The sequence below is a fragment of the Tyto alba genome, unplaced genomic scaffold (assembly GCF_018691265.1).
Source record: "Tyto alba isolate M040663 unplaced genomic scaffold, T.alba_DEE_v4.0 Super-Scaffold_10, whole genome shotgun sequence".
NCBI classification, from domain to species: domain Eukaryota; kingdom Metazoa; phylum Chordata; class Aves; order Strigiformes; family Tytonidae; genus Tyto; species Tyto alba.
Window position 1 is genome coordinate 2,067,396 of NW_024881262.1, and position 16,378 is coordinate 2,083,773.

Below are 16,378 nucleotides of genomic sequence, written 5' to 3' on the forward strand. Positions count from 1 at the left end.
AGCGTCATTCAGGTTTTTTTTTTTTTGTTCCACTTGTTTTTTACAAACAATCTTACAATTTTATCTTTTTCTAGATGTCCAGGGATGAGACCGTGTGTAAATACTGTGGAATCAGCTATTTGATCCTTCATGAATTTAAGGTGATGGAAGACAAAGTAAAAGCAATGGAAAAGGAGATTAAATTTTACGAAGGAAGCATAGAACGGGAAAAAGGACTTCAAGCAGAATTGCAGGCTCTTTACCAAGACCTTGAACACTATCGAGCTGACAGTGAATCAAAAACAGAAAGGTCAGAGCATATTATCTGGTCTGATGTTATTCTTGTGTATGTGTATTATGTAATTTAATTCCGAAGAAGTTTAAAACACAAGTAAGATTTGTCTGTCTTTTGTCAGATGTAACCTATATACTGTAATACTTAATTTAAATCATCTTTCATCATATTCTCTGGAAGCAAGTTTTAAATTCTGTAGCAGTTTAGAAACAGTCAATATATTTAAAGTGAAAGAATGGCCAGAAAGCAGTTTGGAGGTTTTTCCCCTGCACACACTCCCAAAGCAAAATGATCAAATGTTTAATCTTACTGTTTTGTAATAAAATTGTAACTTAAATTAAATTCCACAGTATTGGGAGTTTCATAGTTCTGAAATCTTTACTTACTGTCTCATAGTAACATGGTAAAGAATTACCAGCGTTCTTGCCCAGAGCGGCTTACGGTTCAGTCTCTGAAGGGATGATACGGAATACAAAGCACTTACAGCAATCTTGGGTACTGCTTGTGCTGTTGATCCTCAGGACCAGCAGTTTGCAAATGCTTCTTGGCAGGTATGTGAAGGTCCCAACTAAAGGGGGAGTTTGGGACTCTTAAGAACTTCAGTAGTTAACAGCAGGCCTTCAGCGACACATTTATGTTTTTCGAGCACTGTGATTAGAGTCTTTAAGTGAAATAATCTTTCAGCTCATACTTACAGGCTTTTTGTTGTGTTCAACTTCTTTATCGCATCATGATAACTTTAAACTTAGAACAGGAAATCTTACTTTGAAAATATTTGTACTTTTGATGGGTCTACAACCACAGCTTTGGTTCCTAAGCCTTCAGATTGGTATACCAAATATAAAAGTTCATTTTGGGGTAGGCGTGAGAAAACAAAGCATAAAAGGAAAGTTTCAAAGACTTTTTCCCCTCTGCCCGCCCTTCATTCATCATTTCTAATATTTGTCCTATTCGTTGGGCTTGCAGGAGAGGGTGTGATGGTAGCTATACCCAAACTAGCTTTAAAATACATGGCTGATTCGTGTACTCTGCGTGGCGTTACTGCGGCAGTCCAGACAGCAGCAGGCCTGCCGAGCCTGGTGTCCAGCCGTGGAAGGTTTTGTGCCACCGTAATTAGGGTGCCATCACGTTCTCGACCATGAACTTCAGGCTGGCTTGTTATCTTTGATTGGTCCATCCTCGGGGGTTATTTATAACGTATAAAGAACGTGGACTGAGAGGGAAATGGTTGTAGTCACTATGAACGTTTTATGATATAATTAGCAGTACGGGAGGTTTTTTTAGTCTTTGTTTTGCTGGAGGATTTCTGGATCCTAATTAACCTTTTGTTGCTTTTTTGCTGTTTTATGACACCGTGACAATATAACAAATTTCATAATAACAAATTGCATCTTTTTGGCACTGTTCTATGAAAGAGATACAGGTGTTGAAAACTGCCCTTCTGTTTTTTTCCTCTTGTTTTCTACTCTTCATCATCAGATTTAACATGGACGCTGTGTCCTGGTTTTCTCTATCCTAATTTTCTATCCTCATATTTTGGAATCTATTGTTATAGTCCACTGATTGTGTACAGTAGGGCTATAAACATTGAAACTTAGAGTTGGCTAATAAAAAGATACTTTATCAAAATGCAGTTGCTGAAGTTGACTACTGGTAGAATAATGTGGTACAAACAAGAGCATCAGAAACTTCTTGGTAATTCCTTGTGCATCTGAATCAAATGGTCAGAAGCTTTCTGTAAGAATGAGATTATAATTTTAATTATCAGCTCAGTCGGTTTGATTCTGAAGACCCCCAGTCAGGGTGTTTCTTGCATGACCGACTCATACCTAATAGCAGGTGATCTAGATCTGATAACATGGGGCATTTTGAATATTAAGGTGCTCTCAAGAGATTGGACTGGAAGGCTTTGGAAACACTACAGAAAAAACAACTACAGTTTGTGTATAGGTGAAGCACTCAAATCCATTTACTTTTTTTTGCGAATTACTCAAATACTGTTAAGAATTGAATGTTACTGTTACTGGATTTAGTTAGGCTTGTGTTGGGTAGTTTGGTAATAAAACGAATAAAAGATTAATTTTGAAACACAAGTTGACACAAAGTTGAACAAAATGCATATATCTTGTAGTTCACTTTACTCATCTTGTTTCTTGCAATATTTTTTTTCATTTGAACTGAACATCCTCTACCCCACCACCCCCAACATTCAGTGTTTTCTTTGGTTTAACGTCGGATTTTTGAAGAGTGCATTTGCTCCTTATTCCTTCAACAGCTCTGGGTGGCAGTTATGGTGGCAATATTCAGTATGTTAGCAAATGCAGTGACAGCACATTCGTCTTATGGAGGATCGTTTGCCAGAGGTAAACTTATAACTTTTATTTAGCTGACTTTTTGTAGTAAAGCTGGAACAGTTAATAAAAATTTTATCTGTGCATTTTTTTCCCCTAAGGCTCAACTTGATTTAAAACCTGCTTGAAATCAAGTGGAATACTTTCAGTAGGCTTTCCTTCAGGCCATAAATCAACTATTGTGCCTTGTTAAGTAACTTGTCTAAATAGTCCTTATCTCCTCTTTACTATCCTGGGCCTCTCTTGTTACCTTGTGCTGTTGGCATAAACTAACTATTCAACACACTATCTTCTGGTTCTTGCAAGGTTGACAAATCATTCTTCCCAGACTGCAAATGTTTATCGGAAACCAAATATGCCTTTTTTTTTTTTTTTCTTTATCTCTGGTAGACCAAGAGATTTAATCTTTCTTGTTAGTCGCAGACTGTTTCATTTTTGTATTGCTTTCAGGTTAAAGTATTGCTTTTGTTTGTACCTGTGGTTAACCTTGGAAGCCACCTGGGAACCTGAGCCTTTGCAGAAACTAGTTACGTACCCTTTGGGATTTTGTCAGCAGAAGGGGAACTAACCGTCATGCAGCTAACTACACTGATTCGGTTTAGCTATTCAAGTCTTATTCTGTGTCAGAAGCGCGTTAATTCAGGAATACTTGCGTGCGAGCTATTCCTGGAGGAGTGTGGCTAGCTTGAAATCGCGATGCCGGTCATTACACGTGCCGACTTGGGGCGGGTGTGCAGCTGGTAGTGCCCTGTGCTCTGCGCCGCTGGCTCCTCTGCTGCCCGACGCTGCCTGCGAGGGCAGTGATTCATGCTTGGTTAAGCTGAAACACTGACGTGCGGTTCGACTGACCGTTTTTGGTCTGCTACCTATTTAAACATATTAGTAAGAGGCTTTCGTTGGAAGCTCACTTCTCAAGTTCACTGGAGATACAAGCGTGTGAATTCGGTTAGCCATGTCTCTGGGGGGGGACAGCCCTCGCCCCCCACCCCCCAATTCCTGGAGCCCCTAGAGCTGAGTTTATTAACAGGTTTTGTCTGGCAGTGTCCTTGGACATGTGTGACACTGCATGGGGGGTACGCTGTATTTGTGGTGTGAACTTTGATAATTCTCTCAACATCCAATGTATGAAATGTAAAACAAATTTAAATACTAAAGTTTTTTTTTAAAGGTGTAGTAGTGTAGAATATCATGAGCGTGACAAGGAGCAAAAAAATTTTTATGACGTTTAGATACCTGAAGAGGTGTATAGATATCACTTAGCAAGTCCTGTGTCAAAGATCCCTTGTAAATAGATTCCTGAAAGCCTTTTTACAAATCTAGCAGGAGTTGTTACTTGTTGCTTACTGCCATGAGACTTACGCCAGAGTCATGCACATAGATGTTGAAAATTTTATCCATAAACAATAAAATCTTAAAGATAATGTAATGTAAACATAACATTTTAACTTGTGGAAACTGTATTTTTTTTTTCTCTATTTGTTCCTTTCTGTATGGGCTTTCTTGAGTTTGTCAGTTTCTACCACAATGGCAAAATCTTAATGCCATGGAAAATGTGTTGTTGAGTTTTCCTAACACAAAACTTCCTTTTTTGCAGTGTGATTGCTTGGGAAAGCAACAGAAACTACCTGGCTTGGTAAAGTCTAAACTTGTAATAAAACACTAGAGTGACTAGGCAGTGATAACAGGACACGGCTCTGCCCTTGGCTACCAACCTACACAGCAGTTTGGTAGAAATGACGTGTGGTTTCTTGTGCTAGGAGACCAAAAATACTGGAAATGAGTGGTACATGCTTTAAGAACTGTGTCACCATTTTAAAAATAGGTTTTGAAGGGAAAGAACACAAGGCAAAAAGGTCACTTTAATAGGTTTTTATTTTTTTCTATATGATGGTTTCTGTTGAATATTTAGTTGTAAAGTGGAGTTGGGTTGGTGTAAAAAACAAATCACTGAGAGCCAAATCTGGATGAAACAAGGAGGTGAAGAACTCGCCTCTCCTTTTCCAAATGTGGTTTAGGGCATACAGGTGGTTATTCTTATTATATTCCATCATATGTGGGTAACTTGGGTGACTGCACATCTTTTGACTGATTCAGAAAGCATGACTGATGAATGGAACATCATAACCACTGCCGCCCTGTCATGTATTTTCAGAGTGATATTGATGTATCATCTAACACATAAGAAGAAATCCGTTCATAAAGCAGTAAATGAGTATTTGTCAGCACGCTGCAGATGTTCTCTGTGAGTCTCAGGTGTGTGCTCCGTCCACAGCTGCTTGGAAGAGACAAATAAATCCAGGAAGGTGCCAAGAGTATCAGCTGGGCATGGGATTCATCGAGTCCCTGAGTTTCACACTCATCACTTCCCAGCAAAAGGAAATAATGTAGTGGGTTTTCATTGTAGGGAGAATATAGAGCACATAAGTGCTGGAATTTTTCTGGCTCCTTCTGCATTTAATCTTACTTTCAGGTAACTCAAGTTGCACTATTTAGAATTGCACACAAGAGCTGGTTTGTGATTGGAAGTGCCATGCGTGTGGGAGTTTTCTGAAGGGAGGATAGAAAATTTACTAAGAAATAGCACCTTCGTTTTTTTTTTTTATTGAATCTCTCTTCTAATTAACAGTATGTATTTCTCTATGTACTCGACATGATAATTCTAGGGTGTACTTATTAATCAGGGAAAAGCGGAATTTTGTATAATGCCAAAGTGTTTTAATGTTCTTTTTAAAAGTTGCAAACTGATCTGGGTATTTTGCCCTGATGGTGTTGTCATGATGACTCAGCTGAGGCTCGGGCTGTGCAGAAAGCCAGGGAAGGCCTAACAGGGTTTGTGGGGCCCAGGTCCTTTGTTCACCCTCTGTGCCACAGTGAACTTCACTTTTGTACTTAAAAAAAATCACTGACAAATCTTGTCACCATCTCAGGAAGCCGATCAGCACAGTGCTTTGGGGAAGTAATCTCTCACTGTTAGATTCTTAAGTAAAACACATTGAAGCCAGTGTCTTCCCAATAGGATACATGCATTTTGCTACTGACAAGTGATAGCTCAGACTCCCTCTGGATGTATTTAAAATTGTGGTGGTTCTAGTTTTGACAAGGTTCTTTTTATTCACATAATAAAGTGCCAAGATTGATTATTAATAACTAAGACAAATTCGTTTGCAGGGATAGTTCAGAAGAGTGATTCATGAGGTACAAAATTCTGCAGTAGTGTTCAACCTTCTCCCAAATTCCTGATAAAGTGAACTTTCTTCCAGTGAAACAAAATTATCTGGAAGAGGCTGAAACAGGAGTCAGTGGAAAATGCAAAAGGCAATAAGAAATCTGCATTTTTGCTTCCATGCATATTTTTCATGTATATTTAATTTAAAATATTTTCATATTTAATAGGTAAAATTAAAATTTGAAGTTCCATTAAAAAAAAATAATCAGTTTTTAGCATCTGGGAACGGTGCCACATACTGCAAAAATGGCCTTGAAGTGTTTACTGGCAAGAAAGCTCCAGCAAAGATTCTGCATCAGTCTGTGCGTGCCTCCATAAATAGCTAACTTTTCTCAGGAAAGTAACAATAGTTCATCTCCTTCAAAGCAGGATTTTTTTTGTGTGTGTTAGGCATGTATTTTCAGCTCTTTCCCCTGCTTATTGTTTGAACAGTTTATATGCTACAGTGCTTGAGGTTTTCCAGTTTCGGTGCTTAAAACCATCTGCAATTACGGGGACTAGTTCCTCTGCTACACCCTCCTGTGGTTCTAGCACCGAGTCCCTGCGCAGCATCACGTACGACGGCAAAGGCCATATTTACCCTTTTACTGGGGGAAGAGATCAGCAGGTCGTTCTATAACTTAACTCATTGTGGACAGCACAACTGTATATGAGAGATTAAAGTAATGCTTAGATATTATTTTATTTTAACCTGGGTATAGCATTCATAAATTGGCTGAGAATTGAATTTGCATTTGATGTCCTGTATTGCATTGTAGATCTAAGAAAACAGTGTGATGCACATTTGTTTGGTTTTTTTTCCTTTTTTTCTAATGGATGGTCATTTATTTGTTCACACTATAAGCTCAAGTTAAAACTTTCAGTTGTTTGGGTGTAGTGAGTTATGATCCATTTTGTGACCACTGGTTAAAAGGAAGAAAGCAAAAATGTCCCACCAAGAAGTTTTTAATAAAATAATTTTTCATGCCTCCGTTTACCTCCACTTTAATGTGAGATTTGTAAGCTTGATCCATAGCTGTAAAATTATTCTGGGCATAACTGCAAAGCCTTAAACAGGCTCATGCAGTCCCTACTTGGACTGAATGTCTCACTGGTATCTGCAGGGGTTCTGCTGTATTACCTTTTGGAGTGGAATCTGAAAGCTTTGTGGTTATTTACTGCAGAAGGTTAGTGTGCTGTGCGCGTGTGCGTACTGGGCAAGGTGGTGTGTTCTGGAGTCCTCTGTGGCCACACAGCAATGAAGCTTGGATGGGAGCAGGGCTTGAACTCAAGCTAATCCTTCAGTACTGCAACACCTATTTTCACCTCTGTTTTTGACGGCCTCTTGCGCTTGACTCTGCGTTTAGGACTGCAAGATGGGAAGGTGGCTACCCAGAGAAAAATCTGGGGTAAGCTCTTTTGACCTTGGATGAAGGTCGCTTGCTGCTCTAGCTCACTGAGCTCTCTGGATTTGGAGGTCAGGGAGCCTCTCATCAGAGGGAAGATCCAGAAAAAAGATTTCATGTTTGGCAAGAAAGAAGTAATGAAAAGATGGGTTTACTTGGATTGGGACTGTGCTAGAATTCAGAGGAAAGATTTCGTTTCTGTTTGCATTCAAAGATGTGATAGTGTATGTAATAGAGTTGGCTTCATCAGCAAGACACTTGTCTAGTTTGAAAAAAATCTAAACATATAAAATGAAATATATATATAATTTGTATTACGTTAGGAAAACACAGTGTATTGTCTTATAAATATGTGGTCTCTATTATACTTGTGAAGTCTAGGAACTAGGAAGATTTCTGCTTGGGAAGTATACTCACACACCTTGGGGAAACTTCTAGCTGCTGGTGCAAATTTCTAATATAAGTATAGTCACCTACAAATTTGCTGTGGCACCATTACTTGTAACTGTAATCACTTTTTCTTTTTTTTTTTTTTTTTTTTTCTTAACTGAATCTCTGTAGTTCCACTGACTTCTAAGATGCTATTTCTGAGTTACAGTGCTCTGACAGTACCGAGTATGACTTCTATGAGTGAGATTATGTACACTGTAATTACTGTAGATGAAATTGGTAGCTGCATTGGTAGCTCTGGGAAATTAAACCTTGGGTTTCTTCAGAGATAAATGTTGAAGTGCTTGTGACAAGGCTTCATCTTTCTATCATTGTTTTTCAGACCTATTCCAGACCTCTGCTGGAGCAAAAATTATCCAGGCTGTCTTTGTAATACATATTTTATTTCTGCTGATATAATAAAGATAGATAACAATTAATGCAAGATTTGAAATGACTGTCGGCCTACATGAGACTTGATGGAGATCTTCGCAAAGACCCTCTTGATTGGTTGTCAGAGATAATTTTCATTTGCTGTCAAGTCGGGCCGTGTGCTAACCTTCAGTCAAGAGGTGAATGATTCTGTACCGGCACATGGAAACTGTTGAATAGTCTTGCTTTAAATAGTCTGTGCTGAACAGAATGCAAAAAAAGACGATTATGAAGAAGTTTGTGGATGATGATACGCGCAGTGAGTTTCAAACTGTGCAGTTTTATACGTATTCTAGGCCAAATTTATGAATGAAGACTCGGCTGCTTCACAGGGATGCACACTGACTTGTCTGCTGGAAGGCATACAACATGCTGAAATGAAAACGAGCAACTACTGGCTCTGAGCAGGTCCTAGAGTTTCACAGAGCTGAAAATACCGTAGTGAAACTTTTTTCGCTGACAGTATTTTCCAGCCTCCTCTGTGCACAATGTCCCTGCCGACTCGGGGCAGCTGAGGCTGCGATTGCTCGTTCAGGCTGAAAGGGGTCCTGCGGGCACTCGTAAAGGGGCTGCGTACCGTGTAGTCCGCAAAGGTTCGCTCTTCTGAGCTTAAACTCTGTGAAACACAACCTCTTAAATTCGAACAAACCTCGTACTTGCTCTTGTCATTACTTTTAGGACAATGAGTTTGTTTGTTTGCTGGCAAGAATCCCTTGCAACTACTTTATTTTTCTCATGCTGTTCTTTTCGTTGTCAGCACTAGTAGTGATCATGTTATAATTCAACTCCCGCTCTGGGCAGGCTTCCTCCTGTATTCACTGAGAAAGTATGCTGGCTGCAAAGATAGGATGTTAATTTTCACAGTTCACATGAACTATAGGACAGAGGATGAGATCAGTATGTTCTCACGATTCTCTCGTAATACCAGCATTTAATGATCCATTGAACTTTTTCCTTTGTGCTAAATAACATGTTTATTTTTCTTCCTTCTTATGGTGATGATAGTAGACACCGTGTAACTGTCTTGCCTTCTCCACCTGCTCTTTTGTGTGTGAATGGCCAGAACGTGCTGCTGATGTCCCTTTGCGCTCTGGGGCCACGGTTCTGTGCTCACCTCATTACATCAGATCTCTGGAATGGAAAGAGGAAGAAAAATGTGTCTGTACTTGTTTGCAAGTTGCTTTTTTAAACGAAAAGATCTCCAAATACTGCCCTTTCTGGGATGAGGAAGAATAGAAAATGAGCATCCAGTTTTCCATGGATCCCGAAGTTTTGATTTGTTGTTGTTCAATGATAAGTCACCACTTTTTTTTTTTCCCCCTCAAGGTATAGCTAACAGAATATATCATCTGCAAAAATAGAATTGTATTTATGTAACTGTGAAGTGGATGGCCCTTTCCTCATCAGTCAGTGACACCAATCTGATTCTGCTCCCAAGTGCAATCAGATTTTATCCTCTCCCCTCCTGCCCTCCACCTCCAAGAAATTTATGGGTAGGTATAGGTAGGTTTTCCTAGCAAGGTAATGCCAGAAATGTCTTCTTTTTTTTTCTTATAAGTTTTATCTTCTTTTTCCAGTAATCACAGTTGATCCCAAACAACTTGCTTTTTAACTACCTGATACTCAGTTTTGGTTCTGGCAGAGCTCTACAGATCCAAGTTGCTTTATCAGGACTAATTTTTTTTTTTTTTTTTAAATTGCATTTTGGTGCAAATAAGTTACAGATGATCTATCTGATAACAGTAACTAATGCACATTAGTATTATGGCTTAATTTTTTTTTTTTTTACTATAAATAATTCTTGTTTGCTTTTTAAAATTTAAGCAAGGGCTGATGTAATGCTGCTGTCACCCTTTAGTTTTGTAAAATATTTGTTGATTGAAATACTATTTATTTACTCCTGACAATGAGTCACCAGCAGACGAATAGATCATTTACTCTGCAGTCAGTTGACGGAAAGTGTTGAAAGCTTACAGAGGGACTGGTCTCTAACAGTTGCATATCACTGTAGTTGTACTTTTGGAGACGGAAGGATATGTTAGAATGGTTCTTTACAGCTAACAGAGAAGTGGTACTGCAGGCTGGTAGTGAAATGCTGTGATGCTCTGGGGAGACAGAGCAAAGCCCTGCGAGCGGCCGTGCCCCTTCTGCCCGACGGGGGGGCTGGCCAAGCAGCGCTGCTGGCTGTGAAACAACCTGTGAACCCACAGTGGGGAAAGAATATTTTGTTTGTTTGTTTGTTTGTTTGTTTTCCCCCCCACTTTATACTTATTATACATCTCAAATTGGATGTTCTTGTACGCAATCATGAGCACGTATCGTCTGTGTCTGATCAGTTTTTCCCCCAGCACAGATATTCTACTTCTGCCATGTCATCGTCTTATTTAAATAAGCATAATTGAAGCACAGATGTGACAAACATTAATTTGCATTTTTAACAGGAGGGAGGATACACAATGTATTTGTGAGTCATGATAACAGTTGGCTTTTCTATCTCAATCCCAGACTTAGGATGGCTTTTTTGGTGTCAGATTTGAAGTGAAATGCTGAAAGTTATCACCCGCACTGTAATTTAAAAATCCATTACGTGCTGTTGTGATGAAGCATCCGGGAAGACTAAGGAGGAGGAAGCATGAAAAAGCTTTTCAGCCTATTCAAGGCAAATACTTATCGAGGGTGTTGTGACAGTGTCTCTGCTTCGATCCTCTTCTGCAAGGTGATTGCTTGTGGGTGTCCCGAGGGGCGTTGGGGAAGGAGGGGAACGCGGGGAACGTCGGGGCTCTGGCAGGAGCCTGACACCCCGCCAGGATTTGTCAGGTAGAGCCACCAAATCCCATCCCTCCCACCCCGTCTCGTGGTTAGCAGTGTTCTGGGCCCAAATCTGTGGGCTGGGGTTTTTGCTGAAAGGAAGGGGGGAAATACAGAAGAGACGTGTTTTCTCTGGCACATTGTGGGTCAAACTGGGAACATGGAAACCTAGCTCTAGTCCAGAACTTCTTGCCCTCTCCGTAAGTCTTCCTTAAGAAAAGTGTAGGAAAATAATCTTACTAACTTGACATTTTTGTTCATTTTGATGCTGTCATTGCCTGAGTACATAGAAGTAACATTTGTTGGAAACGTTCTTTGTAAAAAGTATGTCTTGAGCTGTTTAAACCGCCATTGTCAAGCAACAGAGGCCTAAATTCCAGTTGGTGTGAAAATAATGGACAGGAATATATTTTTCATGTGTATTTTTTTAATTATTATTTGCTGATCACCATTAATTAACTCATCAATGCAGAAGTACAGTTCCATGATCACGAGTATGAAACTGAGGGCAAAGGGAAGCAGGAGTGACTAATTGAGATTCATCTTTTGCAAATGTCTGAAATTATGAAATAGAGAAACAATCTGACGGGAAAAAATGATGGCAACAGTAACCAAATATTTAGTATTTGCTGTTGGTTGACTTTAGAGAATTTCTTCTTCAGCTCAGATGAGCTCTGTTACCCTTCCCTGCACATCCTTGCTGTGTCAGAGCCTACACAGCTCATTGTGGTACCTTGCATCACCCTGCCAGGACAAGGTACCTGCCTCTTACCTCTTGTTGCCCCTAAGCTGGGCACCCAAGTTGAACTTCAAACTGAGTTTTTCAGAATGGCATATGTTTTTTTGGAGGATGAATGAGTTCTGTGTTGCATCTGTGAATGAACACTGGATTCTTAAGATGTTTATATGGCATTGCATATGAGCTGGTACTGGATATATATATATATTTCCACATTATTTTACAAATGTATTATGGGTATTATTTTGAAAGTGTTGCTCAAGTGGCTTATACAGTGGCCAGAAGGATTAAATTCTATCCATTTGGAGATCTGATACCTCAGTCTGAAATATCTGATTATCATCTTTAAAAAGACTTTCAGCGTGTTTTTAATTTAAAGCTGAAACAAAAGTTAGAGGTTGGTTGGTAGTGCAAATAATACTTCCTGATTATTTTATTTCCATCTGTAGAATAAAAAACCTAACAGTGGAACTCAAAACCAAGCAAGATGAATTAAAAACTGTGAAAGAAGATTTGCAGTATTTCCAAGAGGAGAAGGAAGCTGCCTATAAGCAATCGCAAGTGCTCAGGTAAGATCCCCCAAAAAAAAGCCGATGTTGTGCCACTGGGAACGTCTGCAATCAGGTGAGAGGATTCAGCGGGGACGCAGGCACAGGCACGGAGAATACTGTGCGTGAGAAAAGTGCTGAAACATTTTTAACAATTTAAATGTGACGACTCCAGTTTCTCAATATAAAGTGATTGCGCAGTTGTCTGTACAGTTTTCTTCATTTATATGTATAAGTTCTAAATTAACATTTAGAAGGGAGAAACTTATTATATATTCAATATACAGCGTATTTAATATACTAAATTCTTGTAACCCCATATAGTATAAATGATCATGTAACAGAAAAGTGGTTGTCAGGTTTAGTTCCCAAGTTTACTAACAGCATTTTGTCATTTTAAAAATGTATGTCTGGGATTATTTTTCTGTCTTGCAGAAATACTTTGGAACACCATTGCTCAACTCTGAACAAGGCTGTCTCGCTGTTTCCTTTTATTAGAAGTGAACTAGACAATATTAAAGAAGTCATCTCCAGTAACCTGGAGAACTGGGCTGCCATGAAAGAAGAAATTTTTCTACAAATAAAAACTGTTAGCAAAGAAGCTTTGACGGGTAAATCATCTTGCAGTAACTTTGGGCAAGATAAAATATTTTTTTTGGTAGTTGAGTGTAGCACAGTAAATTAGAAGGTAAATTGAATTAGGTCATTTCTATTTCTGACACTAGCTTGTCCAAATCTAAGGATTCGAAGACCTTATGTACTGCTGTGGCACCACGTGAGCCGAGTTGAACTCGGTCCAGTTCCCATCGGATTAGTGCGCCAGACCAATTGTTTGGTTAGCCAAGTCAGGCTGAAATGGAAGTAATATAAACACTTCCCACGATTTAAGAGACAAATAGTATACTTACTACGAGCACACGGATATGATTGCAGCGCAACGACCTGGCGATATTTCAATCTGCCTTGCGTCTCCCGTTGCCAGTTTTTTTTGCACGTGCTCCCGTACACCCGCGATACTATGTGGCTGTGGTGTGTTACCCTTTTGTGGAGCTGCTCGAGGGTCCTGCCGTGCTGCCTCCCCGCCGTGTGAGCAGGCTGCACCTCGTCCCCTGACCAGCCTCCCGGTGTACGCGTCGGGTTGCCTTAAGTGCATAAGCATACGAGCAAACCTGCACCCGGCATGTAGCATCTACTCCTTCCTTCCGTTTCTGAATAAGAACAAGTAGTACCCAAATACAGCCGTCTTTATCCGAGGGGTCTTGGGGATTGAAAGGGGCACGGAGGAGCAGCCCGTGGGCTGAGAATAATTCCCTTGGCCCACAGCCTGCTTCCTGCTCAAACAAGGGCAGCCTTCAGGAAGAGAGAAGCTGGGAGCAAGTCACAACCGATGGCTTGTTCGTGAAGGTCGTGCCCAGCCCTCAGGCTGGTGGTCGGGCCTGGAAGCTCGGATTTATCCCTGAATGCCATTTTCGCTCTGCCTCAGTGGAGAGATGAGTTTTGCTGGGGAAAAAAAGCGTGCGGTGGTGTCATCACAGACTGGAGCATCCCAACAGGCCCTGTGCAGACTTTTGCAACCTGAACGGCCTTTGGACATAATTTTCATACATGTATTTCCTTTCCTTACAGTTTTCCGGTGTTCTCTGTATGCGTGAGTTGATGAGCTGCTGTTTGCTCTGGAGGTTAGTTTTGTCAGGGTTATAAGGGAGCAAAGTAGTCGGTGAGCTGATGTCACACTTTTTGTCCTTGTGCAAAGGGTTGTACAGGCACGGTGGGCGATGTGCATCTCCCAAAGCCTTCTGCTGGCGACACCCTGTGAGCTCCAGTGCAGATTCACAGCTCAAGTGAAACCCGTGCGCGCGGAGCGTCTCGGAAAATATGTAGCTTCATTTTAAATAACAGCTCCCCAGTAGCCTACGCTTCCTGTGAAATCAGAAGTAATTTTTAATGTTTTCAATGATTGCTTTGTTCTGACTGGGAAGCAATAAGCGGGGCAGCTGCGCCGCAGGAGCGAGCAGGCACTCATCCTGCTGAGACAGCGCCTGGGTCCACACAGAGAGGTCGGGGCGTCCTGAGCCCAGGCAGCGGATTCCAGGAGGGAGGGCTCTCGCCTGCTGAAGATGAGCGCGACCGGAAAAATCACTCTTTAGAATTCAGTTTTTGTGAGAACAATTAATGTAAATGTCAGTGTCAATATCGCGCATTTTGATTCATGACTTCATCTCCTGATTAGACCGAGCGCAGAAAGCATTGCCTGTCCCTAAGGGTTCCTCTCTTCCTCTGCTCATTTTCTGCCGACTTCTAGCTAATAAAGGGAATATGAAGATGCATTTCTGCACACATCTTCAGGTGCAGAGAGATTGACAATGATCTAAGGCCTCTTTTCCAGAGTATTCCTTGTTTTATTTGTCGTAATACTGCAAATATATAGAATATCTGTATGGAAGCAGAAATGCAGCCTGTCAGGTTCTCTTAACAATTATACATCCTATGTATCCCCAGTTGCATTCAACATATTCCATTGAGAAAAGTGTCACACTGTGAATATTATATACATCCTTAAATCTGGCTTTCTAGATCAAAGCAATTTAGTCACACTTTTTTTTTTTTGGGGGGGGGGGGGAGGGCTGTGAGTGCCACTTAAAAGCTTTTCTGTTCTGTTTCATGAATTGTTCATTATTAACACACGGTAGCATACTAACATACAGTATTTTTTTTTGTTTATTTTACCTTACTGGTTTTGCAACAAGCTTTTCAGAACTTGTTTTTCATTCAGATTTTGAGAAGGATGATGTTAAATGAGGTGCTACTCTTTATGTCTAGACCAGTCTTCTTGGTTAGCTTGAAAACAGTTTATAAAAGCCCTTGTATATGTACATCATTTAGCCTTGGTTAATTAGTGGGAAGTAGAAAGAAGTATAAGAACTTAATATCTTTCGGTATTTACATCACTTAAATCAACTTATTGTTAGATTAAGCGAGGAGTACTTGGGAAAGATTGTAGATAATGAAAATGTTTGCACCACAGAAAGAATTTAAAATTTGCATAAGCAGTGTATGAAACATGTAATAGCTGACTTGACAATAGAATTAGGCTTCATCTAGCTTGAGAATTGTCATTATTAATGTAAATAAAAGTGATACAAGTTCTCTGGACAACTGAACATTTAGAGCTGTAGTTGGAGAAGGCATAGAAAAGAATTGCAACTGCTTTTGGAAATGTTCAGATGCACTCATCAGGGATAACTGAACTCAGGAAAAGGATTATGAAAATGTAGGAGACCCACTATACCCCACCCATGATTTACTTATTTACTGTGCAGTAAAAACTAACTGGGAAACTTCCTTGGGACTGCTGCTCTTCCATGTTGAAGAGCTGATGAGAGAGAGTGGCAAAGCCTGTCTTTTATATAATGAAGACACACTTTGTGATTACTTTCACAGCAGTAGTCATCTAAGGAGTGAGGAAATAGAATGTAATACTCATTCCCAAACATCTTCTGAACCAAAAGTTTCAAATACAGCTTTAGCAGAGGCTAACCCCCTTGATACCTTCTCAAATTAATTTCAAAATGAGTCTGCAATTGTTTTTGTGTGTCAACAATGGTTTGTGTATCTTCTTAAAATAAAAGGCTCAGATTCAAATATCTCTGTCACCTGTTGTTATTTCATTTGGAATATATACATGTATTTTAATTTGATTTTTTTAGATCTTAGAGGAAATATGTATTATTGCTTAGAATAATATTTGTCAGTAATACATGTGTGGCTAAGTACAAGTTCTTTGTGTAAAGACGTATTGCATGAAGCACTTTTTGGCCCTCTGCATTCTCAGCAAAAGTGTTGCTATTGAACGTGGCTTATGCCGATCCATACCCAAACTGAGGTTACAGAATGCTGAAGTCCTGAGGTTGTAAATCGGGTGTAATACTTTATAGTGAAGAAGGTAAATTTGACAACAGTCTGTATGACTTTTTTTTTTTTTTCCCCTCCTCAGAAATACCCAAATTGAATCAAAGATTAGCAAAATCCCAGAGAGAGAATGAATGCCTCCAAGAAAAAGTAAAACATCTGACATTGGTGGCCGACACAGTTGAGCTGAAAACTCAACAGCTTCAAACTTCACTTCAGCAAGGGAATGAGCTACAAAGTAGGTGCCGTGAACTACAAAAGGAAACATTAGGTAAGA

The 16,378-nt window shown here is 39.9% G+C and overlaps 1 protein-coding gene across 4 annotated transcripts in view; it reads left to right on the forward strand.

Moving 5' to 3' along the window:
• Positions 1–16,378, forward strand: part of LEKR1 (leucine, glutamate and lysine rich 1) — a 63,881-nt gene that overhangs the window by 12,710 nt on the left and 34,793 nt on the right. For all 4 annotated transcript variants that reach the window (XM_042796478.1, XM_042796481.1, XM_042796487.1 and 1 more), the window contains 4 exons: positions 75–289; positions 12,094–12,213; positions 12,628–12,803; positions 16,187–16,372. In XM_042796478.1, the coding sequence (XP_042652412.1) occupies positions 75–289; positions 12,094–12,213; positions 12,628–12,803; positions 16,187–16,372 (697 nt within the window). The remainder of the gene's footprint in view (positions 1–74; positions 290–12,093; positions 12,214–12,627; positions 12,804–16,186; positions 16,373–16,378) is intronic.